The sequence below is a fragment of the Cherax quadricarinatus genome, chromosome 5 (genome assembly GCF_038502225.1).
Source record: "Cherax quadricarinatus isolate ZL_2023a chromosome 5, ASM3850222v1, whole genome shotgun sequence".
NCBI lineage: Eukaryota > Metazoa > Arthropoda > Malacostraca > Decapoda > Parastacidae > Cherax > Cherax quadricarinatus.
Genome location: NC_091296.1, coordinates 17,304,568 through 17,319,085, shown reverse-complemented (window position 1 = coordinate 17,319,085; position 14,518 = coordinate 17,304,568). Strand labels below are relative to the sequence as shown.

The 14,518-nt window shown below is 40.2% G+C and overlaps 1 protein-coding gene across 7 annotated transcripts in view; it reads right to left on the bottom strand.

Annotated features, from left to right (window-relative positions):
- Positions 1-308: 308 nt before the first annotated feature.
- The window catches only part of LOC128684832 (F-box/LRR-repeat protein 20-like), a 169,666-nt gene continuing 155,456 nt past the window's right edge, over positions 309-14,518 (bottom strand). For all 7 annotated transcript variants that reach the window (XM_070100678.1, XM_070100670.1, XM_053771126.2 and 4 more), the window contains 4 exons: positions 13,504-13,705; positions 5,948-6,060; positions 3,884-4,021; positions 309-1,325 (listed from right to left, as the gene is read on the bottom strand). In XM_070100678.1, the coding sequence (XP_069956779.1) occupies positions 1,107-1,325; positions 3,884-4,021; positions 5,948-6,060; positions 13,504-13,705 (672 nt within the window). In that variant the 3' untranslated portion in view covers positions 309-1,106. The remainder of the gene's footprint in view (positions 1,326-3,883; positions 4,022-5,947; positions 6,061-13,503; positions 13,706-14,518) is intronic.

The window sequence follows — 14,518 nt, the reverse complement described above, 5'->3', positions numbered from 1 at the left end:
ATATATATATATATATATATATATATATATATATATATATATATATATATATATATAATGTATATATAAAATACATACACACGAGATAAGCATCTTTCTGTGTATAAACCCTGTGTCGAGTCCTCAACCAAGTAAGAATTTTAGTGTGAACAAGTCCACTACTAGAAAGTGCTCCTAGATAGCCTGAAAACCCACAGCACCACAGACGGTGGACTAATACTACACAAACCTAAGTTAACAATGCTGAACTTTTGACTGAAGAGCGTCAAGATAAAAGCACAAACTCTCAAATCCTAGTAACAATAGTATTTTCTTCATATTTTTTTTCTGTAACCATAAAAACCCATGCACAACGAATGTCTAATATGGTGAGGCTACGTTATATGAAGTTTGAACTGTCTGTAGCTGTAATTTTCGTGTATATAACATTGCGCTCCTTATTTTTACAAAACAATAGAAAATTATTTATCACAGTATATGGTGAACACATTTATCCCTGTACATCATTATCAATAAAGGCTATTTTACAGCCAATAAACAGTGAAATATACAACGCTCAACAAAGTGTGCAATATGCAGTTAAAGTGAGCAGATCCTCATTCGGGCAACAATGCAAGTGCCCCATAATATCTTAAACATGCTAATCTAGCCTTAAGAACAGAGTATTTTTATCATTATTTTCCCTTTTAGAACACGGTAGTAAATAATTTTCGTTTTAATTCTCCAGCTGGTTTGTTGAGAATTTAACTTAATTGAAAAACAAAATTCACGCTAATAAATAAATGTAATAACAGCTTTACAAAGAAGGCTCAAATGAGAGAAAAAATGTGACACTGAATAACAAATATTTTATCTTGAAACAGGATTAACCACTCATGATGTTCGTGAGTTTTCTATCTTTGACGTCCCGCCTCTTACGTATGATTAATAGGGAATAATAAAATGAAAAATGTAATCTCTGGACCTTGAACAAACCAAACGGAAAAATCGTAAACCTTAGAATATATATAAAGCAAGTTGGTTAAGCTGGAGTGAGCAACCAAATAAGTGACTCTTATGGAATCTCGCAAATACAGTTGAAACACTTGATTAGACTAGGTTGGTCTTCAGCCGTCCCAGCAGTACCACTCAAGGTACAAATCGCAGTTTTCTTCTTTAATTCGCCGCTGAAATTTTATATCATCGTCCTTTGTAATGAAGAAGCAGCCCCAAAGACGGATGAGTGTGAGTTGGTTGGTCATGTCGAGGAGGTGGTGGATGGCAGACGCTGTCACATTTGGGCAGGTATCAATCGTCAGCCGAGACAGATGACGCATGTCATTCTCCTGGAGTGATGACAACATGAAGAATTTACTAGTTACTGCTGTTTATACGGTTAGATTTAAAGCATATTTGCATACGAATCATTCAGGCTCAAATTCACATGCACTAGGTATGATAATGTTCTTAAATTATATAGATTATTTTTTCTGAAGGATCAGAATAATTATGAATAATTATCAATAAATAAAATTTAAAATAGGATATCAAAATTTTTGTAGATGAATTGCGCGGACGGAGTGGTCAGTTGAAGATGGAATGTAATATACGCCAGTGGCACGTTTTTGAAAAAAAGTGAAGTTTAAAACATTTCTCAAGAGAAATAAAGATTGTGACCAATTATTATTATTATTAAGAACATCTAATAAAAAAAAAGATCTTGTGGTCGTTATAAACACAGATTATTACCAAATCACATGTAACAGTGGAAAATCCAAAGCACTTTGGCGGACTTTAAGGTATATTTTAAACGTATGATTTATTTTAAATGTGTAACTTTAAGAAGACTAAGATTTTATTCACAGCATGCGTCTGATCTAAACCGAAATATAGCAGCATGGTATCCTCACGTACAAAAACAAATGGTGCGAATTTGAGGCGTAATGCCGACAAGTGGTGAAGACGCTAGTAGCAGTGAAATCCTTTATTGGGACAGCGTTCAGGTACTAACACACATGAGATGTAAGAGCAAGCCAGGTTTAAATGTAAGATCGGTCTTCGTATACATGGTTTAGGCTCCCCATGAATATAATAATGATATTCATATACAGGAGCATAAACACGCCTGCAGACAGATCACAGTATCGCGTGTATGCAACACTATAACTTAAACTTAATGGTGTGTCACAAAGCCAAACTATTGTTTCAAGGGAATGGTACGGTTAAATGTAGATGCCAGGACTCGTCTACAATAAGACAAACACTAGCAAATCATATCACGGGCGGGGATTCAACTCTTGGCGGGTGAGTCGCAAAACTTGCATTTGAGGTCACAGTTGGGGCCTGTGCTTACCTCTGTGGCATATAAATATACCTAATTAAATGAATCTTATTGTAGCCAGCTGGCCCAGTGGCTTACGCGCTGGCCTGGAGTTTTACGACTCTCTCGCCACGAGTTCAATCCACACTTGTGGTATGGTTTGTTTGCAATCATGGCATTACGATTTCGTGAACCACCTAACATTGTTTTGGAAGAAAGGAAACAACGTGGGCTGGTAGGTCACTTGATGTACCTGACACTCGCATGCGACTTTTATACCTTGAATGACTATCCAACCTGTTGCATCTCATATTTTTTATGTATTTTTAAATGCCCACTCATGAGTTAAACGTACCAATAGAGGACTTCACCGCCCAAAGAAAGTTTAAAAGTAAAAAGATATAAAAAAAAAAAAAACAAATTTCAGGATTGTTAAAAAATTTGAATTGCAAATAAAGCCTAACAACCCCTGGACATATTCTTGCCTACTTGGTGTGTTAGTTTCAGCTTGGTTAAGATGCTAGGTTAATTATGGTATAAAATTACAAATTGGTATATGAAAAAATGCTTAATTATCATTGTTAATTGCGTTCCTTGAGTGAATCTTCAAGTGATCTTAGAAAAAAGGCGCCTTTGCTCAGAAACCAATGGACTAGACTTAAATTTTGGGAGAATTAAGACTCATGAGTTCTTCTTACACTTTTTTCCTCTGTCCAGCTAGCATTAGGTAGGTACCTGGGAAGAATGGGGGGATAGTACGCAGTAACATAGGATAACCTTTGAAATAGGCTGAGACAGGATAACAGCTCTTAGGCTATAAATTCAATGGGCTAAAAAAAATAGAGCAGTATTCATTATATTCTTATTCAGCAAACCTCAGAGAATGAAAAAAAAAAACTCGTAAAGTCTCTATTGTAAGATTAAGATGAAGCAGTATATTATAGTGTGCTTTGATTACTATGGTCGGGCGATTGTCATAAAAGTTTTCTTTGACATATGTAAAATTCGAGACTGCATGCAAGTAGTTTTTTTTTATTGTTTTGAGGAAGCCTAACGTTATTCATTATCTTCTGCACTTTTAAACGAAATATGGATTCTGTTTTAGCATGCCACTCTGTAGGTAGTTCTACTGAATTCTTTGCTATAATGCTGAAAAACTGCTATTTTTTTTATTACCTCTGTTGCCTACCTGGGTTAGTCAGCTACTTTTATCCTCTAGTCCTGGCTCTTCCCTGGCAAATTGTATATCCATGTAAGCCCTGTTTATGTCCAGAAGTATATGTTGTGATAATGTTTCTTCTTGGTATATTTTCTTCCAGAGTGGTAAATTAAGTTCCTACCCAGTTGGTTTCAAATCTAGGTACCTTCCATGGTTTTGCTATGGTCTTTTACTAGGTGTGGTTCCCACACTGGTGCTGTATACTCAAGGCTCGGATTTACGTTTGTGCATGCAGACGGTTGTCTGTCTAGCTATAGAAGCAGAACTATGCTTGTAGCGCTCAAGCCTAACATTTAGTCTATCATACACATTTAAAAAATTGATTAGTTTTAACACTATGTAATATATATGTTTGCGTTACGAACCCGCCAGATGTCGAAGAGGAGCTTGTCGGAGAGGGCGTCGGTGCACTTGACGAGGAGATGACGAAGGTCTGGGCAATAGCAGAGCAGCTGACGCAGGATGGTTGTATTACACGACTCTACCGTCAAGCTTGACCAGATCTGTGCGGCAGACACGATGTTACAATGAAGCAGTGAAATTTTAAGTGATCAGAATTGGATATATCATCATTGTGCTGCTACCCTGTTATATATGATAGTTACATTGAAAGACCAAAAACTAGGTCCTAAATAGTTTCCTATGAGCAATACTGAGGAAAAAAAAAATGCAAAACGAGCTTTCACTGGGATAATTCATTATGTGTAGAACTTCGTAATCTCTATGCAGTGAAATGTCCCAATAAAATCTACAACCTGTGACTTTTCTTAAAAACCAAATTAGCTATACTAGTGGCACTAAGGAAAGAGTAGTGGTTGCCATTAGGGTTATGGCGAGACTGCATACTGGTGATGTTAGAATAAACTAAATATAAATAACACTTCTGTCAAGCTTAGCGGATTCAAGATCTAGCCTCCACCGCTCCTTGAGCTGAATGACTCATACGGGATTGTTGCTTTATATAATAATAATCAGCTAGATATACCCACCTAATGTGGGATACTTGGGAGAGAGGCAGCTGCTGGAAGGCAGGTATGTCTTGCCGGAAGTGTGTAAGTATTGAACGATTCAAATGACCCCCGAACTGAAACATCACCCGGCCTTCAGAAATCAAGTCTGGATATCCAATTTCTCTAAATTCCTTCATAAATGTTTCCTTCCTCACACTTGAATAACAAGACAAAATGTAAAAACCACTTGTTTCCATTCAGTCCATTCTAACACGCTTACAAACGCCTGCTGAATGCTCAAGCCCCTTCTACTTAAGAGTTCCTTCACCCCTTCTCTCCAACCCTTCCTGGAACGACCCCGACCTCCCAGCCCGGATTTATACGTTTTTTAGTCATTCAGCTATCATGTCTGTAAGTGGCCATCAAGCCCTACCCTGCCCTCTGAAATTATAATTTTCGTAACCCCAATAGTCTAATTTCTATGTTCTTAATTCTCTACAGAATATTTACACATCACATTGGTCTCAATAATGGCATCTCCAGTGTCTCCACCTCTTCCTCCTCCTTGCTGTAATATTTAAGGCCCATGCTTCATTCAGAAACGGAAATATACTCTGGTACATTTCTTTTTCTGCCTCCATAAATTAAGTTCCCTGTCTCCATCGATGCATTGACAAACCACTCACCAATTTTGCCCTTTTCTATGGCTCCGTTGTTTTTTGTAGACTCATCTTCAGACACTTACACCCCAATATCCAAATACTTTTACAGTTCTTCAGTGTTCCCTCTCTCCAGTCTGTCAATGCACAATTTTTTTTCCCTGCTCTCAACTTTGCTCTTTCCTATGTTCCCTTTCAGTTTTTTTTCACATAACCTCCCAAATTCCTCCACCAATCTTTGTAAATTCTTTTTCAGAGTCTCCCAAAAGAAGTGTGTCATCGGCAAAGAGTAACTGCGACAACTCCCGCTTTATATCTAATTCATCATCTTTTAGTCCCACACGTCTCTCCAACACCCTAATGTCGCTTCTTTCACAACCCTATCTATACATATGTTACGCAACCATGATGACTTTGCATATTCCCTCTACTTTTGCTGGAAAATATTACCCCTCTCTCCTACATGCCTTAACCTGAGTCTCAATATCTGCATACAAACTTTTTATTGCTTTTGGTAGCCTACTACCAGTTTCATACATTTACCACATTGTTTCTATATCCACCTTATCATATGCTTTTTCCTAAATCCATAACTGCAACAAAAAGTTCATTACCTTTTTCCAAGTATTGTTCACTTACGATATATGTTTTAATGTAAACACGTGGTTTATGCTTCCCAGGTTAATTAAATATAATTTGCTACCAATGTATGCCTATAACGACTATATATTTATTACAGTTGTAGAAATATAGTACAATCTGTAAATTATATGTAGGGAACCTGAACAGATTATTATTATTATTATTATTATGACTGTACCTCAAGGTTCCTAAGCCTCGTGAAGCAATGTTCTCGTGGGTACATGATGTCCTCGTACACTCCTATAGCACTCAACGCCAAGTTCTGTAACCTAGGACAGCACTCGCCGATTGCTGCAAGAACAAGTAATACAGTGATGTGTGGTACTTGGAAGTAGTTGTGCAGTGATGCTGTGGTACTTGGAAGTAGTTGTGTAGTGATGCTGTGGTACAGGGATGCAGTGGTAAAGTGAGGTGTGGTACGGGAATGCAGTGGTGAGGAGACAAGTCTTACCTTAAATGTAATAGAGGCTACAGTGACATATTTTAGCATCCGAAGTTTAGGTTGACTTTCTTGTCAAGAAACAAACTAGTAGAGGTGTTTAGTATCACAATCTTATTATTAAAAAATTAAAATTAGACTGTATTACTGTTATTCAGGTAATTGCACAAATTGCCTATACAAACGCATGCTGTATGACCCTTGTAGGTTTAGCGCTCCTTTCTTATAATGATAATATATAAATGCATACATTAGTTAAATAAAAGTTTAATAAGCTTGGAAATCTCTCAGGAAATCAACATTTTGAAAACAGACAAGAAATAAAACTGAATATTTCAATTCCAACACTGGGATCCTCCGTAACAGACAGGATCTCAGTCTCCAGTTTCAAAATGCGGATTTTTAGCTAAACAGAGACTGATTTATATTTTTGTAATATAGTTTTGACTTGTGAGTGTTAGCGCGTAGGATTGTATTTGACTTTTTCACTTCTTTAAAGCTCGAAGCGATTTGTACATCCAACAACTTAACTTTTTTCCTTGCAGTCACACACATGTAGAAATGGATTGCACAAATACATTTAAAAAAGCACAAGTGAGGTCGTTTATACTGTTGGCCAGTGTTTATTACACTAGTATTTGGATATGTTTATGACAGACATGACCAAGAAGTGAAGCTTAATCCTGGCACAGAATAAGTAATTACAAATAGGTAGTAACATAAGCGTGTGTATATATTATTTTTTTTTATTAACACACTGGCCGATTCCCACCAAGGCAGGGTGGCCCGAAAAAGAAAAACTTTCACCATCATTCACTCCATCACTGTCTTGCCAGAAGGGTGCTTTACACTACAGTTTTTAAACTGCAACATTTACACCCCTCCTTCAGAGTGCAGGCACTGTACTTTCTTGTCATCCGCACTACATCCACGCACATTCAAGCATCCCAATTTTATAAAGTTTTTCTTCTTCTCTTTTTTAGTAAATGTTTACAGAAGGGGTTACTAGCCCATTGCTCCCGGCATTTTAGTCGCCTCATACGACACGCATGGCTTACGGAGGAAAGATTCTTTTCCACTTCCCCATGGACCATGAAACATTGCTTTGGTGTACAGTTTTTTTAAATTTGAAATGACCTGCTGGTCCATGGGCTGGAGGAGAGGAGTGGTATTAGGAGGTAAGAACTTGACTTTGATAAAATTCAAGTCCCCCAAAATTCGCTCTGCCAAGTCTGCACCAGGAGGAGAGACAGAGTTAAAATGGCAGATTTACACGTACAACAAGATATTACTGCCTTAAATGTACGCCTTGATACCCTGAAGAAGAAACAACTCTATGCAATGCAAGAACTCTACATGCCAGATAGAGAACATCCTCTCCAAGTTGAAAATACCACGGATTATATCAATACTCCTCCTCACAGGACCCAAAGAATGACTCTCCCACAGAGGGTGCGTCGCTTCATCCATAAAGACGATTACCATCGACCAATGATCTTGAGCAACCTCCCTGCAGATGAAGATGATTGGGTAACACCAGAACCCTTCTATGTATACTAAGAAAATCATCGCCCCCAATTAGGGAGATATCTTGTATAGCATTCTACTGTTAAAATTATGCTACATTTACTATGGCGGGACACCACCTTGTAAGAAGCTAACGTGTCAAGTAATTCTTTACGAATTGTCCAGACAACTATCGCCTTCATTGTCGTTTAAATATTCGTTGTGCAATCGCAAAAAAAAAAAAATGCAACTTGTATAATTACTACCAATTCAGAGTCATGTACTTATATATCTGTTATATCTATGTGATTCTGATGGGTTAGTATTATACCCCTTCAAGAATTTTTTATTCCACATACACTTTAAATTGCACCAAAGTGGTTGGGCCACTTACCTTTCATATCCTACCTCTCTCCCCCCTCCCACCCTTTTCCAATATTTCTATCCTTACCCATCCTTCTTCCTTACCCATCTTACCAAAGACTCTGGTCATAAGAAGAAGTCTGAAGGATGACCAGGAGTATTGTTTAATACCAGGAGGTACTTAAGGTCCAATTTATTTTCCAGGAGGTAATTTTTCACAGTGGGGCCAAACACATAGTGAAACCAGTCATAGAAAAAATCCATAGTGACCCATGCCTTACTGTTTGCCCTCCACATCACACACAAATTAGCCTTGAGGACATTGCTTTTCCTGAACACTCTGGGAGTTTCACAGTGATACACGAGTAGAGGCTTCACTTTGCAATCCCCACTAGCATTACTACACAACAGTAAGGTTAGCCTGTCTTTCATAGGCTTTTGTCCTGGGAGTGCTTTTTCCTCCTGTGTAATGTAGGTCCTGTTTCGCATTTTCTTCCAAAACAGGCCTGTTTCGTCACAATTGTTGGGGTTTCAATCCTTCAACCTCTATGTAATCCTTGAATTCCTGCACATATTTTTCAGCCGGTTTTTGGTCCGAACTGGCAGCCTCACTATGCCTTATCACACTATGCATGCCACTACGATTCTTAAATCTCTCAAATCAACCTTTGCTGGCCTTAAATTCACTCACATCACCACTAGTTGCAGGCATTTTTTAATTAAATCGTCATGCAACTGCCTTGCCATTTCACATATGATCACTTGAGAGATGCTATCTCCTGATCTGTTTTTCGTTTATCCACACCAATAAGTCTCTCAGCATCTTCGACTACTTGCGATCTGTATTTCGAAAACATACTTGCACCTTTTGCAACAACAGCTTCCTTAATTGCCTTTCTGTTGGCCAAGATAGTAGCGATGGTTGATTGGGGTTTGTTATACAACTTGGCCAGCTCGGAGACACGCACTCCAGTTTCATACTTTGTGATGATCTCCTTCATTTCAATTGTAATTCTCACCCTTTTTACCACAGGGTTGGCACTAGAAGCCTTCTTGGGGCCCATGGGGGCTTATTTTGCAGTTGCTAGCACTGAAAACACTGGACTAATACAAAATGTACCAAATGTATGCATGGATGTGACTGCACTGGCTTGTAAACACTGGCACACTAACTGAAGGCAGGGCAGCTAAGGTGCGCTTAGGCCAGAAGGGACACGTGGACGCGTTCGGGACGAATCATGTTGGTCGAGTTTTTCATCGTTGGTCGAGCCAAAATTTTTACGCTCAAACGTTTCGTTAGTCAAATTTATCGTTAGACGATGCCTTTGTTGGTCAGGGGTCCACTGTAATATATATATATATATATATATATATATAGAGAATAAACGTACTTCAGGGAAAACTCAAGGTTCTTCCTGGAGTTGTTTGAATATTTTCTTTTCCTACCACCTCCTATATTCTATATTGTATGTAAATTTTATTTATAGACAGAATACAGTGACAAAAAATACAAACATGAATACATTGGTACATTATATCAAAGATTACAAATCTCCTCCAACTTCTCCAAAGCTGGATGCAAGCCAAACATGCAGCAAGCATTTCTCCTCTGGATGGCTACACTGAGGCACTGGAATATGAAAGTGGCTGCCGTCACGTCCCTAGTGGTGTCAATGAGTCTGGAACCCAGTTCTTTAAGGAAGTGTGTGGCATTTTTTTCCCATGATCCCAAGGTCTCTGATCCCACAGGGACTAATTGATACTGTTGGCTTATGTCTCTAAACCTGCCGATCTTGTACTCCTCCCTGTGATCAGCAGCTCCTCCCTGTCGCCCGACACTGTGATAGATGTAGGTGTCAGCCAGCGTCGACACGCAGGTATAGTTCCATGCTAAGAGCCTGCTGTTCTTCCAAGGATAGATGGTGATCCCATCAGGCTGGTTTGCTGGGTTGTGAGTATTGTTGGCTGCTAGTGATCGGGGCTCTCTCTCGGCTGGGCATCCAGCTGTAGCACTGCTTCTCTTAAAGAAAATGTCATTGACTTCATTGTGTCTTGCGTGCCAATCCTTGGTTTTGGAGCAGTTAAGACCATGTAGACCACATTAGTCGGTTTGGGTATCTCTGCAAATGCACTTATATTCCGTGTGAATTGGGGCAGCTAGGCGGAGAGCCACTGCAATACGGAGAGTCTTAGGGTCAAGGCGTGTTCCCATTGCCGAAATGAGAACTGTTTGGAGGAAGTCCCCAGAGCGATGTGCACTCACAGCTTGGAGACAGGCAGTCTCCCTGTTTGATGTTACATCCATGAGCATGTTGGCAAGTACCTTTTCAGTGATGGGACCATCCTAACATGACTGTTTGCAATAGGTTGTGGTGCTGGGGCAGCGAAAGTCTCCCATTCAGTCATGGCACTGGCATAGCTAGGATCCTGTATTCCTGCTGAGTCACTGAGGTTGTCTGGGAGAATTTGTTTTATTAACTCGTTTGATGCTATGGAAAAGGATAGAGAAAGCTGTTAAGGCAATCTGGGAGGATTTGCGTGCTCTCAGGCCCCCAAGCCTGACTGAAAGTGATGCTTGCACCACTGTCCATCTTCAAGGGAAAGATTCAATACATTCTCTAGCATGGTCTTAAGGAGGTAGTCATATTCCTTGAGTTTCGGACTGCCGAAGACTGGGGAGCATCTCAGGAAGTAGGTAAGTTTTGGGATGAACAGGCATCCGGTGAGTAGGTAGAAAGCATCATGTGTATCATTGTCTTTCATCCTGCCTTCCATCGTCCTGAGGTCTGAGGTTTTCTTTTCTAGGATCAGATCAATGGCACTGGGCCCAAGAGGAGCACCAAGGAGAGTGCTGTTGACTGGATCAATGGCTCGTGATCCTGGCAAAACAGCACTAATATTCTGGATCATCTGTCGATTGGTAGAAACTATTTCACATTTGTTGGGGTTTAAAGATAGCCCCAGGCTCTCTCCCATGTCTTTAATTTTTCTGATGTCCTCTAGGAGAGATTTCTTTAGTGTCAGCTAGGGTACCATCATCCAAGAACCAGATATTGAGCTCACTGGAGAGCACTTGTGTGACCTCCTTGATAACCAGACAGAACAGAAAGGGGGCGAGAGGGTCTCCCTGTTGCATACCCTCATACGTGTCAATTTCATGGTCCCCAAATAATAGTTTAGAAGTCACACTATAACACGATTCTGCGAAGGGATAGAGGAAAGGTAAGTGTCTAGAAACTGCTTGGAGAGCAGCATCCCTTCTGTCTGTACTGTTAAAAGCATTGGCAAAAGCCAATTTGATAAAGGCTTTTTCATCTGAGATGTTGATGTATACTCGTGCTGCATGGGCAGCAGCTTCACAGCCTTGTTCAACACCATAACTAAGCTGAGTTGGTTTCAGCACTGGCCAGCCTCTTGACTCACCATTCTTAATGCAGCCTTGGCAACTAAGCGCCGAAGGGTGTTGCCCACTGCAATGGGCCTGATTTCTCCATCCATTTTCAGGAGGGCACATAATGAGGCACCAAAGAAGAGGAGTCTAATGGCCGCAGGACGCTGCTAGCCAAGCACACATTGGAAAATTTAGTGAGTTTAGATAGCAACCTCTCTGAAACATCACCAAGTGCTGGATCGAGCATTTGTTTTAAGTGTTGTGGCCTTAAACCGGTGAAACCTCCTGGTGAGCCATGTGGAAATGACATAGCAGCTTTATATACATCAGCGTCCTGTAGGGTTAAATGTTCTTCATCTGCTGCAGTGTCAGGGAGGTCAGTGTTGTTACTGGGAGCTCTGGGTGGATGTTTGTCCTTCAGGGCTTGTGCTGCAATGACGTCCTTAGGAGCGATGGTTATAAGCCTCAGTGCTCCAATAGTATTACCCTCTTCTATTTTTTTGCTAATTGGGTTCTGATTTTTGAGGTGTCAGGTGTCCTGTTGTTGGCATTTGCCTGGCGGATGTTTTGTCGCCCTAGAGGGGAGACGGACGAGGTTGTCATCTCTAGGGAATGCATTTATTGCACTAATAACAGATGTTGCTAGTGACTTGTCTCTCCTTGGTGGGACAGCCAGACAGGCATTGCCAAATAGCATTAGGTTGTGCCAGGATCCGTTGTTTGCAGGGGCATTGTTGACTTTCTTCAAGAGGCCAGCGAATTTGCTAGCAGCTTGAGGGCGAGCTGCTTTGGGGATGTGTCAAAGTCTTGATGGATGTTAATTTGATTGCAGATTTTAGGTCCTCTGTAGAGGTGAAATCATGGTAGATGTCAGCTCTATCAGCTGGGAGGGGCTGTTGGTTATTCCCATTCGGAGCCCTCCGGGAGCCTAGACATCCATTGTGTACACAGATGTTGCCCTTTGAGGGACTGAGTGCGCATTCCCTGTGGCACACGTGGCAGATGCCTCGTGGACGGATTCCACGGCGTTGGCTCTGTCGTGGATATTCCAGGGAACCCGTCACATCTTGTGACATAGCTGACATCGTGGCCCAGGGAGGGCGCCAGCTGTGGGATAACGGATGGAGGACAGCATGGATGCATGGGAGATGAGGGTGGGGGAGTAGCGAGCGGTAGAGTAATTGGTGGGGCACTAAAAAGCAGCACCCTTGCGTGCCAAATAGGTAAAACTTGCTATTTTGGCATAAATGGCAACGCTTTTCTTGCCGAATAAGGCAAGCGAAAATTTGTGTATGCAATAATTTCGCAAAAAAAAAAAAAAATTTGAACCTAGCGAAAAATATTTCATTATGTTTGTTTATTATTAAGTTATTGTTAACTTATCTAAAATATATTTAATTAAATTAGGCTGATTTAAATTGCGCTTGTAATAAGGTTAGGTAAATTTTCTAAGGTTCTTTTGGTACAAAATTATTTTTTACATTAACAAAAATGAAAAATATCCTTAAAAGTATTAGAGCAAATTTTAGAAAGGACTTTATTTACAATGAGTTCTTGCAAATTGGCCAGCTTTACCTATTCGGCACGACGGAATTCTTCCTCCGTAAGCCATGCGTGTCGTAAGAGGTGACCAAAATGCCGGGAGCATGGGGCTAGTAACCCCTTCTCTTGTATATATTACTAAAATTAAAAAGAGAAACTTTCGTTTTTCTTTTTGGGCCACCCAGCCTCGGTGGGATACGGCCGATTTGTGTGTACGTGTGTAATCATTATGCAATAATCACAAACAAGCGACACAAGATGCAAAACAGCCACAGGGAGGTGAATGATAGCTTTAGGCCTTTCGTGTTGCAGTGCTGCAGAAATGCGGAGGAAGTCCAATAGTTTCCCCTGAACGAAGCTGCTTGGACTTCCTACTTATTTCGGCAACATTGCAAACTCCTGATGTGTTGATTGCAACCACGAAAGGCTTTCCCTGTGTCTGTTTAGCATATATTATCATATCGTGTGTCTGATAAGAGAGTTGATCACTCACCTGCAATATCCACGTTAGTAAAGTTTGTCAGGAGAAGTGAAAGGAGCTGGTGACCCTTCACTGTGAGGACGGGTAAGATACCTTCTTGGAAATTTAGCGTGAAAGCCTCACAGTTGGTGATCCTCAGGTGGGTCAGGTGCTCCATCATCATCACCTTGTAAAGTACTTCGTTCTCAATGTACGCGTTGCTCAGGGTAAAGTTCTGCGTGGTGAGAGAGGAAAGTAAAGCGTGCTGCGAGGCAAGAATGTAAAGTGAAGTTTTGTGAGAGAGGATTGGAAAGAAGGTAGTATCAGAGTGCTTTGAGGGAGGGAAGCAGAATCAAACTGGGCGGGGGAGATGGAGAAGAAACAGAATCAAGCTGTATGGACAAAAGGAGGTAGGGTGGAAGGAAGGAGGCCAGGTCAAGTCATGTGTGGAGGGTAAAGAAAAGGTAGGATCAGGTTTTGTTTGAAATGAGAGAGGGACGAATTAAAAGTAAAATGGTGTACGGGGAAGTAAATGGAAGAAGGTAGGATAAAGTTCTGAATGGGAAGGAAAGATACAACGCAACGTGAAGTTCTTTGTGGAGAGACTGAAGGAAGCTAATAAAATGAAGTTATGTGTGAAGAAAGGGAGGAAAGGAGGGTTGAAGGTAGGGTAAATTTATTTATTTATTAATTTATTAATTTGAACATGATACAGTGAAGTACAAAGGAATACAGTTATTACGATGCAACATGCCAAAGCCCCTTGTATGCAGAGCATTATGGACAGGCTTAAAATTAACTTAAGATTAACTAAGCAATGATATATTCAGTGGTAAAAACATTATTGTAAACAGATAACAATTTAGCACAAATGAGTATTACTATGACAGGTCATATGGTCATTTACTGTGTTGCTGTGCATTCAGTAGAATGGAATATTCTGTTAGGTAATGTAATTAAAAAATAAAGTTTGATTGGGTCACAGGTTAGACATTTATGGGATACAATAATGAGAAACATTTGCGAGATACAATTATTCAGTATTTAT